A 27,930-nucleotide genomic window follows, 5' to 3' on the forward strand; every position below is an offset into this window, starting at 1 on the left:
TCATCGATAATCCCTCCGCTCCTTCGGGAACATTATAAATCCTGATATTTTTCTGTCGAGAACTTCCCTCCTAGTCAAGCAATTTACTTTCCTGTTGATTTAATATTTTTGTGGTCTTACTTAGTATCTGTTCCACGTTCTAACCATATAACAATTACAGCACGGGAAAGGCCATTTCCGCCCTTCTAGTCCATGCCGAACTTTTACTCTCACCTAGTCCCACTGACCTGCACTCAGCCCATAACCCTCCATTCCTTTCCTGTCCATATATCTATCCAATTTAACTTTAAACGACAACATCGAACCTGCCTCAACCACACCTGCTGGAAGCTCGTTCCACACAGCTACTACTCTTTGAGTAAAGAAGATCTCCCTTATGTTATCCCTAAACGTTTGCCCTTTAACTCTCAACTCATGTCCTCTTGTTTGAATCTCCCCTATTCTCAATGGAAAAGGCCTATCCACGTCAATTCTATCTATCCCCCTCATAATTTTAAATACTTCTATTAAGTCCCCCTCAACCTTCTACTCTTCAAAGAATAAAGACCTAACTTTTTCAAGCTTTCTCTGTAATTTAGGAGATGAAGTCCAGGCAACATTTTAGTAAATCTCCTCTGTACTCTCTCAATTTTATTGACATATTTCCTATAATTCGGGGACCAGAACTGTACACAGTACTCCACACTTGGCCTCACCAATGCCTTATACAATTTCAACATTCCAACTCCAACTCCTATACTCAATGCTCTGATTACTAAAGGGCAGCATACCAAAAGCTTTCTTCACCACCCTATCCACATGAGATTCCACTTTCAGGGAACTATGCACCATTATTCCTAGAAACTTCTGCTCTACTGCATTCTTCAATGCCCTACCATTTACCATGTATGTTCTATTTTGATTAGTCCTACCAAAATGTAGCACCTCACATTTTTCAGCATTAAACTCAATCTGCCATCTTTCAGCCCACTCTTCTAACTGGCCTAAAATCTCTCTGCAAGCTTTGAAAACCTACTTCATTATCCACAACGCCACCTATCTTAGTATCATCTGCATACTTACTAATCCAATTTACCACCCCGTCATCCAGATCATTAATATATATGACAAACAACATTGGGCCCAGTACAGATCCCTGAGGCACACCGCTAGATACCGTCCTCCAATCTGACACACAGTTATCTAACAGTACTCTCTGGCATTTCCCATCCAGCCACTGCTGAATCCATTTTACTATTTCGATATTAATGCCTAACGATTGAACCTTCCTAACTAACCTTCCGTGTGGAACCTTGTCAAAGGCCTTACTGAAGTCTATATAGACAACACCCACCGCTTTACCTTCGTCAACTTTCCTAGTAACCTCATCAAAAAATTCAATGAGGTTTGTCAAACACGATCTTCCACCTTCTCAATTTGAGTCTCTGCCACCGCTATTTTCTGATTGACGTTGGCGAGCTCTGACTTTATATCATTGAGTTGCTGTTTTATATCTTTTTGGACTTCCCTTAAATCTTGCAGAATCCTTAACATATTTGCCACTTCGCCTGAACGAGGCCCCGTATCAGCCTCGCCATCGTGCGCACGTGTAGGAAAGCCGCACGCTGTACCTGTCTCTTCCATAGGCTCCGCAGTGGTGCTTTTTAAATCTCCATTCTTGACCCCCTTATCAATTCAGATATTTTCGAAAGATCTTAAATTTGATGGATTAACGGAGCAAAAGATGCGTTTCTCCGGAGGAGCTGTTGATTTAAGCTACCATTCCGAACGATGACGTCACTGGAACCTATCCAATTATTTTTGAATGAGCCGTATTAATACTTCCACAATCTCTACCGCTCTTTCAGAACCCTGGGGTGCAGTTCATCTGGTGAGGGTGACTTACGTACCGTTAGGTCTTTCAGCTTTTTGAGCATGTTCTCCCTTGTAACAGCAACTCACTCACTTCTCTTCCCTCACACCCTTCAGCGTCTGGCACACTGCTATTGTCTTCCAAAGTAAAGACAAATGCAAAATACCCACTTAATTCATCTGTCATATCCTTGTACCCCGTTATTATTTCTCTGGCATAATTTTCTAATGATCCCATGTTCACCCTCATTTCTCCTTCATTTATATACTTGAAAAAACTTTTACTATTCACTTTGATAGTCTGCTAGCTTGCTTTCATATTTCATCTTTCCCTCCTAATGATTCTTTTAGTTGCTCTCCGTAGGTTTTTAAAAGTTTCCCAATCCTCTATCTGCCCACGAAATTTTGCTTTGTTCTATGCCCTTTTACGTTTACATTCACTTTGACTTCCCTTATCAGCCATGGTTGTACTATTTTGCCATTAGAGTATTTCTTCCTTTTTGGAATATATCTATCCTCCATCTTCCTCATTTTTTCCCCAGAAACTCACACCATCGATGTTCTGTTGTCATCCCTGCCAGCATATCCTTCCACTTTACTTTGGCCAATTCCTCCTCTTATACCATGGAAATTTCCTTTACTCCACTGAAATACTGCTACATCAGACTTTACTTTCTTCCTATCAAACCTCAAGTTGAACTCAATCATATTGTGATTACTGTCTCCTAAAGGTCATTTTACCTTAAGCTCCCTGATCACCTCCAGTTCATTACATAACACCAAATCCAGCATAGCTGATCTCCTAGTAGGCTCAATGACAAACTGTTCTAAAAAGCTATCTTGTAGGCATTCAACAAACTCACTCGAGATTTCGCAATCGACCTGCATGTTAATATCTCCCATGACTATCATAACATTGCCCTTTTGTGTTTCCCGTTGTAGTCTGTGGTCCACATTCCCAGCTACTGTTGGGAGGCCTGTATATCCTTTTACCCTTGCAGTTTAACTCCACCCACAAGGATTCAACATCCTTCCAATCCTGCCACATCTTTCTACTGATTTGATGTCATTCTTTACCAGCAGAGCCATGCCACCCACTCTGCCTAACTTCTTCTCTCTCCGATACACGTATCCTTGAACATTCAGCTTCCAACCACAACTATCCTTGAATCATGATTCAGTGATTGCCACATTATAGCTGACAATCTCTAATAGTGCAACAAGCTCATCCACCCCATTTCTTATACTCTATGCATTGAGATACAACACCTTGATTTCTTCTTTTGCTACCCTTTTTGATTCTGCATCCCTAATGTAATTTTATCATCATCTGCCTGCCCTTCCTGACAGTCTGACTGCACGCTACCTTTGCTTGGTTGAGTTGACTCCCCCCTAAACACAGGATGTGTTTTAAATACACTATGCACCAGAGACAAGAGTTTAAAACTGATTTATTAGTCACAGATCCAGAATATTAAACTCCAGTCTGAATAAAGGTGAATTTCAGCAAGTGAAACTGAAAACTGCAGAACTGGATGTGATGCAGCAATATTTTCAGAGTTTGACACCAACAGTCACCTTTCAGCCTGCCAGCCAGCAATGAAGGTTAAATATCCTGCGTGCAGCTCATTTAAACCTTTTCCACTGTGAACTCAGTCATGTGTCACAAGGCTAGATAACTGAGTGAAACTCTTCCCACAATGGTTTCTCCCAATATGAACTGACTGGCTTGTCTGCAGGGCATATGACTGAGTGAATGCCTTCCCACAGTCTGAGAGGGTGAACAGCATCTCCCCACTGTGAACTGCCTGGTGTGTCTGCAGTTGGGATGATTGAGCAAATCCCTTCCCACAGTTTGAGCAGGTGAACAGCATCTCCCCACTGTGAACTGACTGGTGTGTCTGCAAACTGGATAATCGAGTGAATTCTTTCCAGCACACAGAACAGGTGAATGGCCTCTCTCCCGTGTGAACTCGCTGGTGTCTCTGTAGGTTGGATGAGTGAGTGAATCCCTTCCCACAGTCTGAGCAGGTGAACGGCCTCTCCCCAGTGTGAACTGACTGGTGTGTATATAGGTGAGATGACCGAGTGAATCCCTTCCCACAGAATGAACAGGTGAATGGCCTCTCCCCAGTGTGAACTCGCTGATGTACCTTCAGCTGAGATGACTGAGTGAAACCCTTCCCACAGTCTGAGCAAGTGAATGGCCTCACCCCAGTGTGAACTCGCTGGTGTGCTAGTAGGTCAGATGACCGAGTAAATCCTTTCCCACAATCTGAACAGGTGAATGGCCTCTCCTCAGTGTGAATTCGTTGGTGTACCATCAATTCAGATGATGAAGCAAATCCCTTCCCACAGTCTGGACAGGTGTACGGCTTCTCCCCAGTATGAACTAACAGGTGTCTCTGTAGATGGGATGACTGACTGAATCCCTTCCCACATTCTGGACAGGTGAACGGCCTCTCCCCAGTGTGAACTGACTGGTGTATCTGTAGGCTGGATAGTCGAGTGAATCCCTTCCCACACAGAGAACAGGTGAATGGCCTCTCACCAGTGTGAACTCGTTGGTGTCTCTGCAGTTTGGATAAGTAAGTAAATCCCATCCCACAATCTGAGCAGGTGAATGGCCTCTCCCCAGTGTGAATGGACTGGTGAGCCAGTAGGTCAGATGACCGAATAAATCCTTTCCCACAGTCTGAACAGGTGAATGGCTTCTCCCCAGTGTGAATTCGCTGATGTACTTTAAGTTGAGATGACCAAGTGAATCCCTTCCCACAGTCCAAGCAGATGAAAGGCCTCTCCCCAGTGTGAACTGATTGGTGTGCCAGTAGCTCAGATGACCGAGTAAATCGTTTCCCACAATTTGAGCAAGTGAAAGGCCTCTCCCCAGTGTGAACTGCCTGGTGTGTCTGTAGGTGAGATGACTGAGCAAATCCCTTCCCACAGTCTGAACAGGTGAACGGCTTCTCCCCAGTGTGAACTGTTTGGTGTGTCTGTAGGCTGGATAACCGAGTGAATCCCTTCCCACACACTGAACAGGTGAACGGCCTCTCCCCAGTGTGAACTTGCTGGTGTCTTAGTAGTCTGGATGAGGTAGTGAAGGTCATCCCACATTCTGAACAGGTGAATGGCTTCTTCCCAATGTGAATCTGCTGATGTACCTTCAGTTGAGAAGACTGAGGAAATCCCTTCCCACAGTCTGAGCAGGTGAATGGCATCTCTGCAGTGTTAACTGATTTGATGTGTTCTGTAGGCTGTATGCCCAAGCTAATCCCTTCCCACACTCAGAACAGGTGAACAACCTCTCCTCAGTGTGAACTCGTGTGTGTCTGCAAGTGGGATGAGTGAGTGAATTCTTTCCCACATTTCTCTATCAATTCATCAAGTCAGATGTCAGGCATAGTAAATCAATGCAGTTGAAGGACTGATCTCTCGTGAACAAATGCTGGCGTGTTCTCAGCACCCCGGTTCCAGGGGATTTCACTGGATTACAACAGAAAACTTCATTTCAGACACAAAACAGCTTTCCTGCTGGGATGAAATACTTCATCTCCTAGGGTCAACAAGGTGCATGGCTGCATGGCTACACGGTAATGGAAATACTCCCACGTAGATAGCCTTTGTTGCCTTGTAGCTGGATTTTCATTTATATAATGTTAATTTAAAGTGCTGCACAGTCTTCAGGCCGTGTAAAAATTTCTTGCTCAGACCAACTGTTGGTTCACACAGCTGTGGAAAAAAAATTAGATGGAGCATTAGTATTATTTCAAGTTCTAGTCATGTCCCACAGTGGTACAAAGAGTTCTGACCCCTCCCCAAGATCAGGTGATTGATGGTAATTAATTCATCAGTGGAAATACCAATGAATATGGAGTACAGTAGTCTTTCTCATTGGAGTGTGGCACATTTGTGTGTGAAAGCCCCAGGTCACTTGTTACCCAGGACAAATATGTTTGTTATTATTATGTACCCAGAGAGAATGGGACAAAACATATTCTGGGCATTTCTATCCGAAAACAAGAGCAGATAAAATGAAGGCAATTTTCTCAAGAATTGAAGCCGATGGAAGGATTTTGTTCATTTTTCCCATTCAGTCCTGGAAGGTAGACTCTTCATCACAAGATTAACTCAGAAGTTTATCTTTGTTCTGAGTTCCTAATCACCAAAGGCAGTTCCAACATGGGCACTAGCCTCACCAGCATCGAGGGCATCTTCAAAAAGGCAGCATCCATTATGAAGGGCCCTCATTACGCAGGGCATTCCCTCCTCTCATTGCTACCATCAGGTAGGAGGTACAGGAGCCAGAAAGCATCCACTGAATGATTCAGGAACAGCTTCTTCTCCTCTGCCATCTTATATTTGAAGGGACATTAAACCCAGGAACACTACCTCACTACTGTTTTTTTATGATTATATACACTACTATAATTCACATTTTTATTATGTTTTGCAATGTACTGCTTCTGAATAACAACAAATTTTGTGACATATGCCAGTGATATTATCTGATTTAGTTAACTGAAGCTGGGCAGGGTGTGGAAGTGTTACTCATGGCTGTCTGTATACCTACTAATCCCCAATGAGATCCCCATCATGGTCCCAACGATGTACATGCACCACAGGACATAGAACATGTTGTGCACAACTCAGTGTTGTGTCAAATCAGCTAAAAATTAAATTCAAAAAACCCAAAAGCTAATCCTTCCTACCTGCACAAAAGCCCATATCCCTCCATCTTCCTCATATTCACCTGCCTCTCTAAACAACTCCTAAAAGCCTCCAATGCATTTGCCTTTACCACCATACTATTCCAGGCATTCAATGCTCAGTAAAAAAAAAACTTACTCCTTGCATCCCCTTTCATCCTCTCTCACATTCAATGCATGCCCTCTGGTATTAGACATTTCTACTGAGGAAAACAGATACTCACTATCTAATCTATCTATCCCCAAATAATATTACAAATCTCTAACAGATCTCAGCCTCTGCCACTCCAGAGAATACACCCCAAGCTTGTCAACCCTCTCATGCTCTCTAAGCCAAGCAATATCCTGGTAAACCTCTTCTGCACCCTCAAAGTCTCAACATCCTAACCAGTTCCAAAAAATCACAACACAACCTTTGACTTTTGAATTCAATGCCTCAACAAATAAAAGCAAGCTTTCCATAAGCCTTTGTAACCACTGTATCGACCTGCATAGCCACGTTCAAAGAGTTATGAACTTGGACCCCAAGAACTCTACTCAGCAACACTGTTAAGGGTCTTGCAACGTCTCATATTTATCTGGCTTAAACTCCATCTGCCAATTCTCTAGCCATATCTGCAACTGATCTATAAGGTACTGTATTTTTTGCCTGTATTTGATACTATGCGCAACTCCACCAATCTAGGTATCATGCACAAACCAATGACATAGTTAAAAAAGGTGAGGGGGTCTGGAGAGATATTAGGGAGCTAGGTAGAAAGCTGAAGAACAAGAGATCCACAGAAAGTAATCTCTTGATTGGTGCCCATGCCATTTGCCAGCAACAGCAAGAATGGGACGACTTGGCAGGTGAATGTGTGGCTGTGGAACTGGTGCAGGGGTCAGGGGTTCAGATTAATGAATCACTGGGATTTTTTCTGGGGAAGATATGACCTACAGTACAAAAGTGAAGGGTCACACTTGAACCCAAGGGGAACCAATATCCATGTGGGCAGGTTTACTGGAGTTCTTCGGGAGAGTGTGAGCTAGTTTGACAGGGGGATGGGAACCAGAGTGATAATGCTGAGAATTGAGGTTTACAGAGGCGGTATGTAGTGAGATGGCTATGTCGCAATGCAAAAGGCAAAAAAATTAAAAAGTGTGAATACAGGACTGAATGTGTTGTATTTGAATACATGCAATATACAGAACCAGGTATACAGAATATACAGAACTTGTATGACATTGTGGGTATCATTGAATTGTGACTGGGAACTTAATGTCCAAGGATACACTTTGTACTGAAAGGACAAGCAGATATGCAGATGGGGTGGTGTGGCTCTGTTGATAAAAGATGAAATCAAATCATCAGAAAGAGGTGACATTGGGTCAGAAGGTGAATCATTGTGGGTAGAGCTAAGGAACAGTAACGGTAAAATAACCCTGATCCGAATTATATGCAGAACCCAAACAGGAGCAAGGATGTGGTCTACAAGTTACAACAGGAGATAGAAAATGCATGTCAAAAGTGCAAATGTAGCACTAGTCATGGGAGATTTTATGCAGGTATATTGAGAAAATCAGGCTGGTGCTGGATCCCAAGAGGGTGAATTTATAGAATGTCTACAAGATGGCTTTTTAGAATAGCTCATGGTTGAGCCCACTAGGGGATTAGCTGTTCTGGCTTGGGTATTGTGCAATAAACCAGAGCTGATTAGGGAGCCTAAGGTAAAGGAAACGTTAGGGTAAGTGATCAAAATATCATAGAATTCATCCTGAAATTTGAAAAATCAGATGTATCAGTATTACAGTGAAGGAAAGGGAATTGCAGTGGCACAAGCGAGAAGCTGGTCAAAATTGATTGGAAATGAACACTGGCAGGGATGACAACAGAGCAGCATAAGCGGGAGTTTCTGGAAGCAAATTGGAAGGTGCAGGATGTATACATCTTAAAGTAGTAGTATTCTAAAGGCAAGATGATAAAGCCATGGCTAGCATGAGAAATCAAAGCCAGCATAAACACCAAAGAGTAGCGCAAAAAATAGTGGGAAGTTGAGGATTTTGAAGCCTTTTAAAAACCAACAGAAAGGTTCAAAAAATTCATTGAGGAAAAGATGAAATATGAAAGAAAACTAGCCAATAATATTAAAGAGGATACCAAAACTTTCTTCAGATACATAAAGTGTACAAGAGGCAAGAGTGGATATCAGACTGCTGGGAAATAGTAGTAATGGGACAAGGAAATGGCATATGAACTTAAAAAGCATTTTGCATCAGCCTTCACAGTGGAATAGTATGCTGGAAGTTTGAGTGTGTTAGAGAGCAAAAGTGTGTGAAGTTGCCATTACCTAGGAGAAGGTTCTTGGGAAACTGAAAGGTCTAAAGGTGGAAGGTCACATGGACCAGATAATAAACACCCCAGGATTCTGAAAGAAGTGGCTGAAGAGATTGTAAAGGCATTAGTAATGATTTTTCAAGAATCAATTGATGCTGGCATGGTTCCGGAGCAACAGAAAATTGCAAATGTCACCCACTCTTCAAAGAAGAGAAGCAGAAAAAAGAGTAGACCAGATACTCTGATCTCAGTGGTTGGGAAGATGTTGAAGTAAATTGTGAAGGATGTGGTTTAGGGTTCTTGGAGGCACATGATAAAATAGGCCATACTCAGCATGGTTTTCCTTCAAGGAAAATCTTGACTGACAAATGTTGGAATTCAAGCTGTTTAGACCAGGAGAATCGGTGGATGTTGTATACTTGGATTTTAAGAGGCCTTTGACAGGATGCCACACAAGGCTGCTTAACAAATTAACAGCCCATAGTATTATAGGAAAGATACTAGCATTGGTAAAGCAGTAGCTGATAGACAGGACGCAAACAGTGGAATTAAAGGACGCCCTTTCTGGTTGACTGCAGTGATTAATGGTGTTCCACAAGGATCTGTGTTGGGACCACTACTTTTTATGTTATATATCAATAACTTGGATGATGGAACTGTGAGATTTGTGGACAGGTTCGCGTCGATATGAAGATAGAGGGAGGGGCAGGTAGTTTTGAGGAGAGAGGCTAAAGAAGGACTTAGACTGACTTGGAGAATGGGCAAAGAAGTGGCAGGTGGAATCCAGCATTGGGAAGTGTATGGTCATGCACTTTGGAGAAGAAATAAAAGAGTAGACTATTTAGTACATGGAAAGAAAATTCAAAAATCAGAGGTACAAAGGCACTTGGGAGTCCTTAAGGTTAATTTGCAGGTTGAGTCAGCAGTGAGGAAGGCAAATGTGATGTCAGCACTCATTCCAATGACCAGAATACAAAAGCAAAGATGTAATATTGAGGTTTTATGAAGTTCTGCTGAGGCCTCACTTGGAGTATTGAGAGTTTAAAATGATTCTGGGATTGAATAGCTTGTCATACAAAAAGCTTTTGAAGGTTCTGGGCCTGTATTCACTAGAATTTAGAAGAATGAGGAGCAACCTAATTGAAACTTATCAAGTGATAAAAGGCCTAAATAAAAATGGATGTGGACAGGATGTTTCCAATGGTGGGAGAGTCTAAAACCAGAGGACACAGTCTCAGAATAGTGCTGTGTCCTTTTAGAACAGAGACGAATAATTTCTTTAGCCAGAGCGGGCTGAATCTGTGGAATTCATTGCCACGTGCTGCAGTGGAGGCCAAATCATTGGGTATAACTAAGGCAGAGATTATGAAGAGTTAGGAAATGAAGGGATATGGGGAAAAGGCAGGAGATTGGGGCTGAGAAGGTAAATGGATCAGCCATGATGTAGTGGCAGAGCACACTCGATGGGCCAAATGGCCTAATCCTGTTCCTAAGTCTTATGGTCTAAACTTACTAACTCACATATCTACATTTTCATCCAGGTCATTTATACAGTATACATCACAACCAGCAGAGTACAACTGATTACAGACCTCCAACTCGAATGTCCCTCCAACCACTACCCTCTGTCTTATGCACAAGCCAGTCCTGAATCCAAACAGCCAATTCACCGTGGACCCTATGCACCCTAATCTTCTGGATTAGCAGCCCATGGGGGACTTTGTCAAATGCCTTATTTAAGATCCATATAGGCAACATCCACTGCTCTCCCTTCTTCAATCTCACTCATCACCTTGTCAAAAAGTCTAATCTAATCTAATAAAAACAAGTTACTTGGTAAGGCACAACTTGCCCTCCAAGCCAGCCACTGGGTTCCAAATGTTCATATATCCTATCCCTAAGAATTTTCTTCAGCAATTTGCCTACAACTGACGCAAGACTCACTGATCTATAGGTCCCAGGATTTTCCCTTAATCCCTTCTTAAGTAAGGTACAGTATTAGCCACTTGCCAGTCCTCTGGGCCTCTGCCTGTGCCCAGAGAGGACAGAGATACTGGTCAAGGCCCTAGCCATCTAGTCTCTCATCGCCCTCTGTAACCTGATTCCTCTTGCCCACACCTATCACCTCACCAGCCTCTGCATCCAGCACACAATTCTCCGAAACTTCCGCCACCTCCAACAGGATCCCACCACCAAGCACATCTTTTGCTCCCCCCCCGCCACTTTCTGGCGGGATTGTTCCCTACGCAACTCCTCGTCCACGCAACCCTCCCCACTGAGCTCCCTTCTGGCACTTATCCTTGCAAGCGGAACAAGTGCTACACCTGCCCCTACACCTCCTCCCTCACTATCATCCAGGGCCCTAAACAGTCCTTCCAGGTGAGGCAACACTTCATCTGAGAGTCTTTTGGGGTCAAATACTATACTTCATCTGGTGCTCCCGGCATGGCCTCCTGTATATCGGTGAGACCCGCGTAGACTGGGAGACTGCTTCGCTGAGCATTTATGCTCCGTCCACTAGAACAAGCAGGATCTCCCAGTGGCCACCTATTTCAATTTTACTTCCCATTCCGACATGTCCATCCCTGGCCTCCTCCACTGTCATGATGAGGCCACGCTTAGGATGGAGTAGGACAAATTATGAGGGCATTAGGCAGGAACCAAGAGTTAATTGGGAACATCCGTTTGGCTAGCTCCAATCTGACATCATGAGCATTGATTTCTCAAACTATTGGTAATGCCCCCACCCCACTCCATTTCCCATTCCTTTTTCCCTCTCTCACCTCATCTCCTCCCCATTTTTTCTTCTTCCATGGCCTTCTGTCTCTTTCACCAATCAAATGCCGAGCTCTTTACTTCATCCCTCCCCTTCCAGGTTTCACCTATCACCTGGTGCTTTTCTCTCCCCTCCCCCCACCTTTTAAATCTTCTCCGGTCCTGCCAGAAATGTCGACTGTACTTAGTTCTGGATTTGGCCAGGAACATCGACTGTACTGTATGGATGTTGAGTTCCTCCAGCATTTTGCGCGTGTTGCTTGGATTTCCAGCATCTGCAGATTTTCTTGTTTGCCATCTTAATACCCATCAGGAGACCCAACACTTCCTCCTCCTTGACCGCATAAACACTAATATATTTATATATTCAGCATTAATCTCTTGGTCCTCCACGTCATTTTCCTTGGTAAGTAATGGAATAAAATACTCATTAAGGACCTCACTCACATTCCAAACAAATGTTCCCCTCTTTACCCTTGAGTAGTGCCACCCTCTTTTACAGTTATCCTCTTGCTCTTGTTCTACGTACGTATGGAACGCCTTAGGATTCACAATCCTACTTGCCAAGGACTTTTCATGGCCCTTGCTAATTTCTTTCTTTATTTCTTTCCTGGCTTATTTATATGTCAGTTCAGAAACAGCTTCTTCCCGTCTACCATCCGATTCCTAAATGGACATTGAACCCTTGGACACTACCTCACTTTTTAAAAAAAATATACAGTATTTCAGTTTTTTGCTCATTTTTAAATCTATTCAATATACGTATACTGCAATTGATTTACGTATTTATTATTTTAATTTTTTTTCTCTTCTGTATTGCATTGAACTGCTGCTAAGTTAACAAATTTCATCTCACGTGCTGGTGAAAATACACCCGATTCTGAGTGCTCCACTTAATTCCAACTTCCAAGCTTTACAAACTTTTCTTTCGTTTTTAATTAGAACATAGAATAGTACAGCACAGTACAGGCCCTTCGGCCCACAATGTTGTGCCGACCCTTAAACCCTGCCTTCTTTATAACCCCCCACCTTAAATTCCTCCATATACCTGTGTAGTAGTCTCTTAAATTTGACTAGTATAGAACATAATTAATCACCTCTCTGGACATCAAAGGTTCTCTTATCTTCTAACAGGAACATACCTTTCCTGTACTCTGTGCAATTGATCTTTAAGCACCCTCCACATGTCTGATGTGGACTTGCCAGAGAAAAGATGTTCCCAATTAACTCAAGTTCCTGCCTAATGCCCTCGTAATTTGCCCTACTCCTATTTAAAACTCTCCCGCAAGGACTGTACAATGCTAACCTAGAGCTATCCTGAAAGTTAGGGAGTTGTGGTCACAGTTTCTTAATTGTTCACCAACTGAAAGATCAGTCATCTGGGCAGGTCTAGTACTGCTCCTCCGCTCATTCGACCATCCATGTATTGATTTAAGAAACCTCCCTGGATACGCCTGACAAATTCTGCCCCATCTAAACTCCTTGCACTAAAAAGGTCCCAGTTTATATTAGGGAGGGGATCGAAATACCCCATGATAACAACCCATTTTACCTTTTTTTTTACACGTCATTAATCTGTTTAATATCTGTTTCTCAATGGCCTGGTGGATATTAGGTCTGTCGTACAATCCTATTGCACCCTTCCAATTTTTCAAGTTCTTTTCAAATGGACTACGTCTGAACCCTCTATTATGTCTCACCTGAGTACAGCTGTGATATTGTCCCTAATTAGTAGCGCAACTCCCTCCACCCCCCTCCACCCTTACCTCTTTCTCTATCTTTTCTAAAAGTTCAAAATCCTGGTACATTCCTCTGCCCCTCTCTCAACCAAATCCCTGCAATAGCCACAACATTGTAGTTCCATGTACTGATGCATGCTGTTAAGTTTAACACTCTTATCCATAATACTCCGAGCATTAAAATACACATACTTTAAACTATCCGCCCCATCATACTTGTTATTTTAAAGGTACATTTATTATCAAAGTATGCAGTATACATCTCTGAGATTTGATTTCTCCAGACAGCCATGAAACAAAGAAAGGAAAATATCAACCCTCTCCAAAAGAAAAACAAATCACACAAACAACCCCCACGTGAAAATTTTGCCTATCAGTACTTTCTCTGATATCTATCTTCCTGTCCGATCAATTCTTCACTTACTGACATAGTGATCATGTTCCCAGCCCCCTGCCAAACTAGTTTAAATCTTCCTGAGTAGCATTAGCAAACCCCCAGCTAGGATATTGGTTCCCTTCCAGTTCCAGTGCAACCCATCCCTCTTGTACAGGTCATCCCTTCCCCAGAAAAGGTTAGTGATCCAAGAGCTTGAAATATTGCTCCCTACACCATCTCCTCAGCCACTTAGTCATCTGTGCTATCACCAGCCCGTGGCACTAAGAGTAATCCGGAGATTATTACCTTTGAGGTCCTTCTCTTCAGCCTCTTTCACAACTCTCAATACTCACTACATAGGACCTCTTCTCCTTTTATGCCTATGTCATTGGTGCCAATACACACCACAACCTCTGGCTGTTTACCCTCCCCCTTGAGTATTCTTCAGCAACTCCACTACATCCTGGAGTCTAGTACCCAGGAGGCAACCCACCATTCTGGTGTCTCATTTGCAGCCACAAAATCTCCTGTCCAGCCCCTAACTATCAAGTCCCCCATCACTACTGCACTACCCTTCCTGACTGAGCCTGAGGAGGCCACAGTGCCACTAGTCTGGCTGCTGTTGCTGTGGCCTGATGAGTCATTACCCCCCCACCAGCACTATCTAAAGAGGTATACTTGTTAATGAGAGGCATGGTCACAGGGAAACCCTGCATTGACTGCTTAATCCACTTCCGGTGCAGTATTGCATCCTGACTACACTGTACTAAAAAAAACAAAACTTTAGTGAATAGGAGAGAAACTTTACCTCTTCTTACTTGTTCTTCTGCCTGTTGAGCCAAGGCTTTCCCACTCTAATACTGGCACACTCTGACAATTGACCGCTCCGATTAACCCTACCTTTCTTTTACTTGCTACTGCGTTTAGGCCTCTGTACCGACACTTACCACGCCAGCACCTTCGTTCATCAGCCGCAAACTCCTCAAGGCCCGCTTAAGAGAGAGAGAAAAAAAGACTGGCACTATCCCAAGATGCGGGGTCACAAATGCTCCTGCATCAAGATGCAGACGCCAATGGAAATGAAACCTTCTCCCTCCCACCCAAAGACCCGTTCTTCCAGAGCCCTTTGTCCACCGAGCGCATGCGCGATTTCCCGGAACTGCGCTCCCGTTACGCATGCGCACTCCATCGCCGGGTCGTGGATGTGGAACTCTGAAATAGAGGTTTAAAGTGCCTTTAAGAACGCTTTTATAAGCATCAGTTCCACGCCACATGCCTCAAACACAGTCAATGTTTTTATGTAGAAAACTCAGCGTTACTTTAACGCAGCAAGCTGGCATAAATAGTATCCTTTCTTCCTTCCTTGGCGCTTAACTCGTGGTGGAGTCGTCGGGGTGCGGTCATGACGAGCTTTGCACCAGTCTGTTTCATCTGTCGCGGTTGTGTGCCAGTGCCTGGGTCATCGCAAATGTTTTCCCTGTCCATTCTTTAATGTTGTCCGTCCATCTATTCCTCTGTCTACCTCTCCTTCTTTTCCCCTCCACAGTTCCTTGTAGAACGGTCTTTGCAAGGCCACTGGATCTTGTTACGTGGCCGTACCATCTCAGCTTTCTTCGCGGTTGTGAGAAGGTCTTCATGGGGGCCAATGTGGTGCTGGATGGTCTTGCGGACCTGCTCGTTTGTGATGTGGTCCAAGTATGAGATACTCAAGATGTTGTGATAGCATCTCATTTCCAATGCCTGTATCTTCCTTTGTAGCTCTGCTGTGAGGGTCCACGTCTCACATGCGTACAGGAAGATGGAGAATACCAATGCACGCAGGAGTCTGATGTTGTACTTCATGGTGATGTTACTGTCCCTCCATATTGTCTTGAGTTTGGATAGTGCAGTCATTGTGTGGTTCTTGCCAGGACTTTGGTCTTGATCCTTCATCACTGATGATTGCCCCCAGGTATTTGAACTGCTGTACTGTCTCAAGTTTCTGACCATAGACTGAGATGTCTGTTGTGATGGCACCATTGGCATTTGCCATGAGCTTGGTTTTCTCGGTACTTATTTCCATTTGTGGAGGCTCTGTCAGGATGCCTGACCAGGTTGGCCAGTTCGTCCTCTTTTCCTGCAAGTCCATCAATGACGTCAGCAAATCTTAGGTTTGTGATGTTCCTCCCTCCGATGCTGATTGTGCCCACATGATCTTCAAGGGCAACACTCATAATTCGTTCAAGTAAGATGTTGAAGAGAGTGGGGGAGAGGAGGCAGTCCTGACGGACTCCAACAGAGGTATGGAACCACTCCCCAATGGTGCCCTGAGCGAGCACTGCACTGGTTACCTTGGCATAAAGCTGATGGATTGTATGAACCAGCTTCTGCCCCATGGTGAATTTCTTCATGGTGGCCCATAAGGCATCATGCCAGATTCTGTCAAACACCCTGAAGTCTATGAATACGTGGTAGAACAGTATATTCAATATCAACTATTCTTCCAGCACCTGCAGAATCTCTCCTGTTTTATATCTGTTAAATCTAAAAGCTTCTTGTCTAAGAATATTAATTTTTGCATGCTTAACATTTAAAATTGCTGTTTTTCAAGTCTATCTGCTTTTTCCAAGTTTTCCTTTTCTTGAATCATAGTCTTTCGTTGTTTACTGAGATCTTGCCGTTCTTCTTCATTTACTTCCATGATTTCATTTTATAACCTGAATGTAGATACTTCACTTTACCACAATACCTTTTCCTTTTGTAATTTTGTAATAAGTTCCTCCATTTTCAATCTCCTTCCAACCCATTTTAGACAACCTAGTTCCACCTGCAAATCTCTATTTGTTTCACTCTGTAATTGAAATTCCTCTTGCAAATGCTGTATGTGCCTATTAGAGAGCAGTGTCGCAAACTGCTGTTCTCCCTAATTTTTAATCACATGGTTTTCAAGTAATTGCATCACCTCAATTACATTGATTGTAAGACATTGCATCATTTGTAAGACTAAAATCTTATTATTATTTATCGCATGCTTAACTTTTAAATTTGTTTCCATGTTTTTGTTTAATAATCCGAATGTAAATAATTCACTTTGCAACAATTCCTTTTTCCTTTTATAACTGACCAATTTCCTCCATTGTTTTATCTGTTTTCCAAGTCACTGAATTTTTGACAACAAGCATCCTTTTCAGAAACTGTCTCCTTTAAATGCAGTACTGTTTCATCCAATCTCTTTTCCAACTTTCAGTTGTTCTTTTTGAGTACCTCTATTTGTTGTTGGAGTTCTGCACTTTTACCCTGGGTTTCAATCATGTTTCTTGTATACATAAAATCTGAAGTTTTTCTTTAAGTTCTGATACATATTTCGTTAATTCTTGACCATTTGCAATAAGACTCCTTGCATTCCCTTGTAATATATATACTGCCATTAATATCCCTCCTCTCCTGCCTGTAAACTGTTTGATCCTCCATTCAGCATTTCTTTGACTGCTTCCCACCTAAGCCCTGTAATCCCAAGATATTTTTCTGCAGACTTGACTATAATTTTAATTTTTTCTGTTCTTTTGTCTGTTTGCACTGAACAGTTAATGGCATCTACCATAAACAGTAGGAAATCCTTTCTACTCCTTATTAGCATATCCTTATTTATCTTATTACAGCCCTCACAGTTCACCAGTTTATTATTCCCTGTATTTGTTTGCTTTGTAGCCTTCTTTCCAGCAAATGCTTTCACTGCCTCCGCATAACTGATTCCTTGAGTTACTTTCACATGTTGTATCTCAGCTTCTTTATTACTATTAATGCACCCTCGGTAAGCTGCACTGTGTTCCTCACCACAGTAACAGCATTTCAGCCGAGCTCCCTCTTCACATTTTCCGTATTCATGTTCTGCAGCGTATCTCCCTCATCTTTGTTTCCCTCTGCAGACAGCCACAATATGCCCAAATTTCTGGCATTGAAAGCATCTTAAAAGCAGTGGTATATATATATATTCTGACTTCATAACACATATATCCTAAATAAACTTTAGTCAGCAATCTCTCCTGTTCGAAGTTAATCATAACCAATAAACTATCACACTTTTTTCCATTTCTTGTAGCTTTCAAACATTTGGCCTCAATAATTTTTGCTCCTTTTATGTTCTGTTTAATCTCATCCATAGTAACTTTGCTGGTATTCCCACAATGACTCCTGTAGTCCACTTTCTGTTGTTAGGTATGGAGCATTGTACTTCCTTGCCATCTATTTTATTTAATCTTATCACTTTGCCTTGTTGAGCACTATCCCAGCAAATCACTAATAGCAATCCATTTCGTAAAATTTTTGCTTTGTTAACCTCGACTATAAGTTTGTTGATTGTCTTCATCAAATGAATCAGGTTCCAGTCATCAAAAGACTTCTCTCAGTTTTGCCATCCTATTTTGATCATCCCCTGACTCCTCAGAGTTTGATAAAGGGGAAGCCTTTTAGGACCGAGATTAGGAAAAACTTCTTCACACAGAGAGTGGTGAATCTGTGGAATTCTCTGCCACAGGAAACAGTTGAGGCCAGTTCATTGGCTATATTTAAGAGGGAGTTAGATATGGCCCTTGTGGCTAAAGGGATCGGGGGTATGGAGGGAAGGCAGGTACAGGGTTCTGAGTTGGATGATCAGCCATGATCATACTGAATGGCGGTGCAGTCTCGAAGGGCTGAATAGCCTACTCCTGCACCTATTTTCTATGTTTCTATATCCTTGAAGAACATGAATATGTCCAAGATCTGAAGGGATAAATTGGCATAGAGTTGATAGTGGTGAGATGACATTCACTGGCTCTCATTTTGGAAGAGACGCAGATACACCAGCAAGTTCACACCTGGGAGAAGCTACTCGCTTGCTCCGTGTGTGAGTAGAAATTAATTCCATTACCCCACCTTGTGATGCTCCTGAAAGTTCACAATCAGTAGAGGCCACCCTTTTGTCTCTCGTGCGCAAAAGGATTTACTCATTCATCCCATCCGCTGAAGTACCAACAGCTTCACATCAGATGGGAAGTCCAAATAAACTCTGTTAAGCATCTTGATAGCTGAATCCAGCTGCAAGTTCACAACGAACTGTTAATGTCAGATTCTGCAGTTCTTGTGGCTGCTTATCACAAACAAGAGAAAATCTACAGCTGCTGGAAATCCAAGCAACACACACAAAGTGCTGGAGGAACTCAGTAGGCCAGATAGCGTCTATGGGAAAAAGTACAGTTGAAGTCTCTGGCTGAGACCCTTCAGCAAGATTACAGAAGAAAAGACGAGGAGTAGCTTTAAAGGGTGGGGGAGGGGAGGGAGAAATACAAGGTGATAGTTGAAACTGGGAAGGGGAGGGGTGAAGTAGAGAGCTGGGAAGTGGATTGGCTGGAGAAGGGAGAATCTAATGGGCGAGGACAGAAGCCCTCAGAAGAAAAGGGTGAAGATTATCCAGATGGCATTCCTCCAACTTGAGTGTAGCCTCATCACAACAATAGAGGAGGCTATAGATAGACATTGGAATGGGAAGCGGAGTTAAAATGGGTCCCCACTGGGAGATCCCACTTGTTCTGGTGGACAGAGCGTATGTGCTCGGAAAAGTGGCCTCCCAATCTCCGTTGGGTCTCACCAATACACAGGAGGCCAGATACAGTAGATGACCCCAACAGACTCGCAAATGAAGTGTTGCCTCGCCTGGAAGGATTGTTTGGAGCCCTGAATGAGGGAGGAGGTGTAGCACTTGTTCTGTTTGCAAGGATGTATCAGAAGGGAGATCTGTGAGGAGGGGCGAACGGAGAAGGGAGTCGTATAGGGAGTGATCCTTGCAGAAGGTGGGGAAGGAAAAGATATGTTTGGTGGTGGGATCCAGTTGAAAGTGGCGGAAGTTTCGGAAAGTTTTGTGCTGGACGCGGAAGATGGTGGGGTGGTAGGTGAGGACAAGAGGAATCCTATCCCTAGTAGGATAGCGGGAGGATGAGGTGAGAGCAGATGTGCGCGAGATGAAAGTGATGCGGTTGAGGGCAGTTTTGATGTTGGAGGAAGGGAAGCCCCTTTCTTTGAAAAAGGAGGACATCTCCTTTGTTCTGGAATGAAAAGCCTCTGTCTAATGGAATTTGTGCTCACTCTTAATACTTTTTCCTTTGGCTCCTCCCACTTTCTTCAAACTAAAGGTGTAGCCATGGACACTAGTGTGGGTCCCAGATATGCCTGCCTTTTTGTCGGCAACATGGAACAAACTATGTTCCAACTCTACATTAATGTCTGTCCCCGCTTTTCCTATGCTATGTGACTGCATTGGTGCTGCTTCCTGCACCCACGTGGAGCTCATCGACAATCAATTTTCCCTCTAAACTCCAAACTGCCCTCAGATTTACCTGGTCATTTTCTGACACATCCCCCAACCCTTTTCTTGATTTCTGTCTCTATCTCTAGAGACAGCTATGATGTCTATTATAAACCCACGGACTCTCACGGCTACTTGGACTATACCTCTTTCAACCCTGTTCCTTGCAAAAACATCATCCCCTTCTTTCAATTCCACTGTCTCCACCACATCTGCTCTCAGGATGAGGCTTTCCATTCCAGAACAGAGATATCTTCCTTTTTCAAAGAAAGGGGCTTCCCTTCCTCCACCATCAACACCGCCCTCAACTGCATCTCTTCCATTTCACGCTTGTCTGCCCATCATCCCCCCACCCTACCAGGGATAGGGTTCTTTCCAGTGTGGCCTTCTGTATGTCAGTGAGACCTGAAATTGATTTAGAGACTGCTTCGCTCAGCATTGCTGTGTCCACCAGAATAAGTGGGATCTCCCAGTTGCCCCCCATTTTAATTCCATTTCTCATTCCCATTCCGATATGTCTATCCATGGCCTCCTGTACTGACACGAAGAGGCCACACACAGGTTGGAAGAACAACACCTTCTATTCTATCTGTGTTGCCTCTACTGATTGCATGAACATCAATTTCTGGAACTTCCAGTAATGCCCCGTCCTATTGTCTTTTCCCTCTCTCACCTTATCTGTCTTCCTGCCCATCACCTCCCTCTGGTGCTCCTCTCCCCTTGTTCCTTCCATGGCTTTCAGTCCCCTCCTATTAGATTTCCCCCTTGTCCAGCGCTGTATAACTTCCACCAATCATAAGACTATAAGACCATAAGGCATAGGAGCAGAAGTAGGCCATTGAGCCCATCAATTCAATCATGAGCTGATCCAGTTCCAGTCATCCCAACTCCCATGCCTTCTCCCCATAGCCTTTGATGCCCTGGTTTATCAGAACCTATCTCTGCCTTAAATGCACCCAATGACTTGGCCTCCACAGCCACTCATGGCAACAAATTCCACAGATTTACCATTCTCTGACTAAAGTAATTTCTCCACATCTCTGTTCTAAATAGAAGTCCTTCAATCCTGAAGTGCCCTCTCATCCTAGACTCCCCTACCATGGGAAATAGCTTTGCTATACCTAATCTGTTCAGGCCTTTTAACATTCAGAATGTTTCTATGAGATTCCCCCTCATTTACCTGAATAGGATCCAGCCAGCCAGAATAGGATCCCTTTATTCCCACTCTCTGTTTTTTGTCGATCAGCTGAAGCTCCACCAATGCTGGTAGCTTCCCTGTAATTCCATAGGCTCTTATCTTGCTAAACAGCCCTATGTGCGGCAGCTTGTCAAAGGCCTTCTGAAAATCCAATGCATCTCCTTTGTCTACCCTGCTTGTAATTTCCTCAAAAAATTGCAGTAGGTTTGTCAGGCAGGAATTTTCTTTCAGGAAACCATGCTGGCTTTGGCCTATCTAGTCATGTGCCTCCATCTCATCGGTAGCAATAGATTCCAACAACTTCCCAACCACTGATGTCAGGCTAACAGGTCTATAGTTTCCTTTCTGCTGCCTCTCACCCTTCTTAAATGGCGGAGTAACATTTGCAATTTTCCAGTCATCCAGTACAATGCCAGAATCTATTGACTCTTGAAAGATCATTGTTAATGCCTCTGCAATCTCCCCAACTACTTCCTTCAGGACCCGAGGGCGCATTTCCATCAGGTTCAGGAGATTTATCTACCCTCAGACCATTAAGCTTCCTGAGCACCTTCTCGGTCGTAATTTTCACTGCACCTACTTCACTTCCCCGACACTCTTGAATGTCCGGTATACTGCAGATGTCTTTCATTGTGAAGACTGATGCAAAATACACATTCAGTTCCTCTTCCATCTCTGTGTGTCTCATTACAATATCTCCAGCATCATTTTCTATTGGTCCTATATCTACCCCCTAGTCTCTTTTACCCTTTATATACTTAAAAATGCTTTTAGTATCTTCTTTGATATTAGTTGCCAGCTCCCTTTCATAATTCATCTTTTCCTTCCTAATGACCTTCTTAGTTTCCTTCTGCAAGTTTTTAAAAACTTCCCAATTCCCTATCTTCCTACTAGTTTTGGCTTCCTTGTATGCCTTCTCTTTTTCTTTTACTTTGGCTCGGAGACCACTTGTCAGCCATGATGGTATCCTTCTTCCATTCGAAAATATCTTCTTGTTTGGAATATATCCGTCTTGCATTTCCCTCATTTTTCACAGAAACTCCAGCTATTGCTGCTCTGCTGTCCTTCTTACTAGTGTCCCTTTTCAGTAAACTTTGGCTAGTTCTCCTCCCATTATCATTGTAATTTCCTTTATTCTATTGAAATACAGATACTTCGGATTTTAGTTTCTCCTCAAATTTCAAATCAACTTCTCAACTCTTTACTTCGCCCCTCCCCCTCCCTGTTTGACCTTGTGTTTCTCCCTCCCCTTCCCCCTCCCCCTTTTAAATCTACTCCTCGTCTTTTTTTTCCCCTCCAGTCCTGCTGAAGGGTCTTGGCCTGAAACGTCGACTGTACTCTTTTCCAGAGATGCTACCTGGCCTGCTGAGTTCCTGTGTGTTGGCTGCTTGTCACACCCAGTTCGCCACTTTGAACACTGGCATGGGGGGAATTTCTTCTGCTGATGTTCACATTTAATGGGACTGGAGTTTTATATTGTTCTTTTCACGCGTTGGTGTGATTTTTTACAAGGCCGAGTTGGTGAGATCGACGCTCAAACCAGCAAGGATGGAAAGCGTGCAAGGGGCAGCCGACTTCGAATCTGCATTTGTGAGTGGGTTGGTCTTTGATATTTCACACACGGAATGCGTGTTGATATTGACTATATTGTTTGTGGGTTCTTGCTGCTTTAAAATGGCTGCTGACTTTTCCACAGAAAAACATTGTGTCTTGAAGCATGTAACGTGGAAGCTTTAATGGAATCTTTCCTACCCAGAAAGCTCCGCGAATCAGAATTCGCCGCCAGTGCCCCAGCGATCAATGCGCAGGCATAAGGGTCGCCAACGGTCAGGGAAAATGCGCATGCTTTGGAGGATCAACGGCAGGTAGGATTGGAGTTCCGGGCGGAAGCGTTTTTGTACCGGTACGCAGCGCCACTCCGGGACAATTGTTGAGACTGAACATACTGTGGTACCGCACCCCGGGACGGTCCTCGTTCTCCCCCCCACGATCCCTACGCGGGAACTGAGGAGTTTTGGACTGATGAGCGAAGGCTGAAGGGATTGGAGCGGATCAAGTTCCAGCTGTAAACGAAAATTATTTTAAAATTGTTTGTGTTCTTTCCTGGTTCAGCTCAGTTTTCTCATATATATTTACAAACAAAAGGAAATGTCGCACGTGCTCAAGACCACAAGAAAACACTTTATTTGAACAAGCACAGAAATGCAAATAATGCTCTTCTGCGGAATGCTTGCACTCAGCCTCGCCTCGCCTCTCCTCTCGCTAACTCCCACTCGACACACTCTCAGCACTAGTGACCAACCATGACCTGGCCTTGGACAAAACTCTCTCCTTGCACCAAAGTGCCCATTTTATGCCCTTCAAAACACCTTACACTGGTACTTCTCCATGCATTTAGAGTTACAAGTTCATTGAAAAATACAGCACTAAAATGCCCTTCGGCCCATCTAGTCCACGCAGAACTTGCCTGCTCCCATCAACCTGCGCTGAGACCATAGCCTTCCATACCGCTTCAATGCATGGACCTATCAAAACTTCTCTTACACATTTAAACAGGGCTTGCATGCACCAATTGTGCTGGCAGCTTGTTCCTCGCTCTCTTGACCCTCTGAGTGAAGAAGTTTCCCCTTAAACTTTTCACCTTTCCCCCTTAATCCATAACTTCTAATTGTAGACCCAGCCAACCTTAGCAGAAAAAAGCCTTCTTGCCTTATCTATACCCTCTCATCATTTTGTATAGCTCTATCAAATTTCTCAATCTTCTTTGTTGCAAGGAATAAAATTCTAGCCTATTCAATCTTTCCTTATAACTCTGGTCTTCCAGATCCAGCAACATTCTTATAATTTTTTTCTGTCATCTTTTAACCTTGTTTGTATCTTTCTTGCAGGTAGGTGACCAAAAGTGCACATAATACTGCTGAATTCTCCAGCATTCTGTGTGTCATCTTAATCTGACTTCTCATCTTTTTTTTTCCAATCCTGATGAAGGGTCTCAGGGCGAAATGTTGACTGTTTATTCCTTTCCATAGATGGTGCCTGCCTTAGATTAGATTATGAGGACACGCAGTCCTCTTTTATTGTCATTTAGTAATGCGTGCATTAAGAAATAATACAATATTCCTCCGGTGTGATATCACAAAATACAGGACAGACAAAGACTTAAAAAACTAACAAAACCACATAATTATAACAACACACATCAAAGTTGCTGGTGAACGCAGCAGGCCAGGCAGCATCTCTAGGAAGAGGTACAGTCGATGTTTCAGGCCGAGACCCTTCGTCGGGACTAACTGAAGGAAGAGTTAGTAAGAGATTACTAAATCTCTTTAAAAGTACTAAATCTTCCTTCAGTTAGTTAGCACAGTAAAAAAGTTCAAAGTCTCTCGAATGTCCCATATCTCACACAGACAGGAGAAGGAAGAAAACTCTCCCTGCCATGCCCGACCACAGTCTAACTCTGAGTTGTCCGAAAACTTCGAGCCTCCGATCAGCCCTCCGACACTGAGTACCGAGCACCATCTCTATCCGAACGATTCGAACTCAGTCTCGGTTGCCAGCAGCAGGCAAAGCCGTGGATTTTGGGGCCTTCCTTCCAGAAGATTCTCGATCGCCCATTAGCTGTCATGGTCCGGATCGGGGTCCCTTTAAATTTACCTTGTTTATGTTACGATCCAGACCATTGATTCCCCGTTTTCCTGTGTCCCTTGGCTTTGGTGATTAGAGGCAATTAACGCTCGGCTGAACCGGTAGTTTATAGTCTCTGGCTTTCAGCCGTTTGGTGCGGGAGCGTCTGCAAAGTCATCAAAGGTACGGTGTGCCGATGTCATCTGGCTGGAGCAAACCTAGTCTCTGCTGAAGCGAGTGCCGGTATTTCGCCCTTCCTCACCGGAGCAACCTCGCCGAAGCGAGCCTGCAGAGTTTCCTCATCAAGGTGGGTCCGTCAGTTAACCCGGCGGAGGGAATCAAGAACCGCTGTCTACTGTTCCCGGGTCGAGTTGAGAGCTCGCCACTACCCGGAGGTTCCAAGTCAAGTCCTGGCCCTGGCAGCTTTCTAGCACCAAGTCACGTCCTGGTCCTGGCGGCATTCTAGCACCAAGTCAGGTCCTGGTCCTGGCAGCATTCAAGCACCAAGTCAAGCCCTGGCGGCTTCCCAGTTCTGAGTCAAGTCCTGGCCCTGGCGGTCTGTGATTCCTGTCCTACCCCCCCTGTCTGAATCACTTCTCTGCCTCTCTCGCCTCTAGCCCTCATCTGCAGCCCTCGCCTGCCCTTCGGTCTAGTTCTATCACCGGAGCGAATCAGGTATTGTCTGGTGTGCTTTCGTGTTGGTCTTGTCCTGTCCTTGCCTCCGTGGGGTAAATCAGGCCGTCTTGCCGTTGCCCCGCAGGGTGTCATGTCTTGTCTTGTCTGGTCCTTGCCTCCGTGGGGTAAGTCTGGCCGTTTTGCTCTTGCCTTGTAGAGAGTCATGTCTTGTCTCGTCTTGTCCTCGCCTCCGTGGGGTATGTCAGGCTGTCTTGCCGTTGCCCCGCGGGGGGTCATGAGTCCCGGACCTATGTCTTGTACCCAAGGAGGGGTTCCGGCTCTCTGTTCTGTGTGTGAGTCCCGGCCCTATGTCCTGTACGTAAGGCAGGGTCCCGACTCTGTGTTCTGTGTATGTGTCTATGGTTCCATGTACCTGCTCTCCCGAGACCGAGGCTCTGTTTTCCATGTTCCTCCTCTCCCTAGCCCATGTCATGTCCATGCCTGGTTCTGGGGTCCGAGCCCGAGGCAAGACCCAGGTACTGGGTCCTTGCCCAGTCTCGGGCTTGGAGTCCATACCCTAGCCTCTTCATATCTCCTCTAGTTCTGGGAGCCGATTCCGAGTCCTAGCCCAGACCCTTGGTCCCCCAGATAAGTCGTAGTCCACAGTCCTTGTCCAGTTCGCTATTCCTACTCCTGCCATGCTCTCCTGTTTTCAAACAATATACTAAATTTAAGTAACCTCACAAGATATGTCTTGCATTTGTCTCCAGCATTTTTCATGCGTTACCTGGATTTCCAGCATCTTTCTCATGTTTACAATACTCCAAAGTAAGCCTCATCAATACTTTGCACAACTTAAACATAACATCCCATCTCCTTTACTCAGTACTTTGATTTATGAAGGCTGTTGGCTGGAAGAAACTAGTCTAATCAAGGTCAGGAGAAGCAGACAAACCAGTTGTCTTTGTTTCTATCTTCTCCCCCCCCCGGCCTATTTTGTGGACTCTGATCTGAATCTTGCTCTTAGATGATCTAATCAGAGCAATTGAACACAAGAAGCTTCAGGTAATGACTTGCTAAACCTGAGACCATTCTCAGATGAGTAGCTAGTTATTATGTAAAATTCCAGACCCACCAAAGAAGCAATCTGCAATCTCATTAGACTCTGTCTAATTTGCCTCATTTAACTGGTTTGGACCAGTTGGAGTTGAAAGGCAGAAATACACAAGGTTGTGGTGGGCAGAGACATGGAACAATGTTGGCTGTAGCCCTGTACAGTGACCGGTAAGGAGGTGACCCAGGTAGGTCAGGTGACCTTGAGCCAACGGGGTGGAGATTCACCAGTTCAATTAATGAGGATCACTATAAGAGTCAAGAGCTCCAAGTACGCAAGGGTGATAACTCTCCAGCAACCAGAGACCAACCATTGCGGATAAGAAGGACCCCACGGGCACGTGGAAATCAGAACCACGAGGAACATCTGGCCAGCGTAGCCTCCTTTCCCAGGAAATACCTTTTCTCTTCATTGACTGTTCATGGAGGGTCTGGGGCTCTAGTAGGATGTACACAGGTAGTTAGTTTGTCAACCCACATGATTTTTAGTAGAGACAATAGAAGTTACTTGTTGGTAAATACAGATTCTCTGTGCCTCACTGATCATTATTACAAGTGGTGATTCTTGTGAAAAGGCCAATGTGCCAAAAGCTTTCTTTACAGCTCTATCTGCTTGTAAAACCATTTTCAATAAATTATGAACCTGTATGCCCAGATCCCTTTGTTCCACTGTGCATCTCAGTGCCCTATCGTTCACTGTGTGAGGCCTATCCTGGTTGCTCCTACCCCAGTGCAACACCTCACACTTGTCTGCATTAAATTCCATCTGTCAGTTTTCAGCCCAATTTTTCCAGCTGATGCACATCCTGCTGTAAGCCTTGGTAGACTTCATCACTGTCTACTACACCCCCAACCATGGAGTCATCCACAAATATGCTGATCCAGTTCACCACGTTGTCATCCAGATTGTTGATATAGTGCGGACCCAGCATCAATCTCTGCGGCATTCCACTAGTTACAGGCCTCCAGTCAGAGAGGCAACCATCTACTACCACTCTCTGGCTTCTCCCACAATGCCAATGTCCAATCCAATTTACGACCTCATTTTGAACAATCTCTATGCGGGACCTCCACCTGAACAATGACCTCACCTTCACCATTTTCCACTGTTATAGCTGGAGATTTGTACTCCCTTAACTTCCTCAAAATGTTGCTGTGGACTGGTACTTTCCACAACAGTCCCCTCCAAGGTAACAGCATTTTGTCGTACAGACTTTCATTTTATTTTACCATATACCAAAGAGGAATAACATTTAACTTTTTCCCTTGCAACAGCCGAGTTCCAACTATCTAAATCGAA

General features: G+C 44.0%; 1 protein-coding gene across 1 annotated transcript in view; it reads right to left on the reverse strand.

Annotated features, from left to right (window-relative positions):
- LOC140204661 (uncharacterized) overlaps nt 1-14,890 on the reverse strand; it is a 99,769-nt gene extending 84,879 nt beyond the window's left edge. The window contains exons 1-2 of the mRNA XM_072271354.1: nt 14,709-14,890; nt 3,519-5,580 (exon numbers count right to left, since the gene is read on the reverse strand). Of these exons, the coding sequence (XP_072127455.1) occupies nt 3,519-5,069 (1,551 nt within the window). The 5' untranslated portion in view covers nt 5,070-5,580; nt 14,709-14,890. The remainder of the gene's footprint in view (nt 1-3,518; nt 5,581-14,708) is intronic.
- Nucleotides 14,891-27,930: the final 13,040 nt, after the last annotated feature.

The sequence above is a fragment of the Mobula birostris genome, chromosome 11, assembly GCF_030028105.1.
Source record: "Mobula birostris isolate sMobBir1 chromosome 11, sMobBir1.hap1, whole genome shotgun sequence".
In the NCBI taxonomy this organism is placed as follows: Eukaryota; Metazoa; Chordata; class Chondrichthyes; order Myliobatiformes; family Myliobatidae; genus Mobula; species Mobula birostris.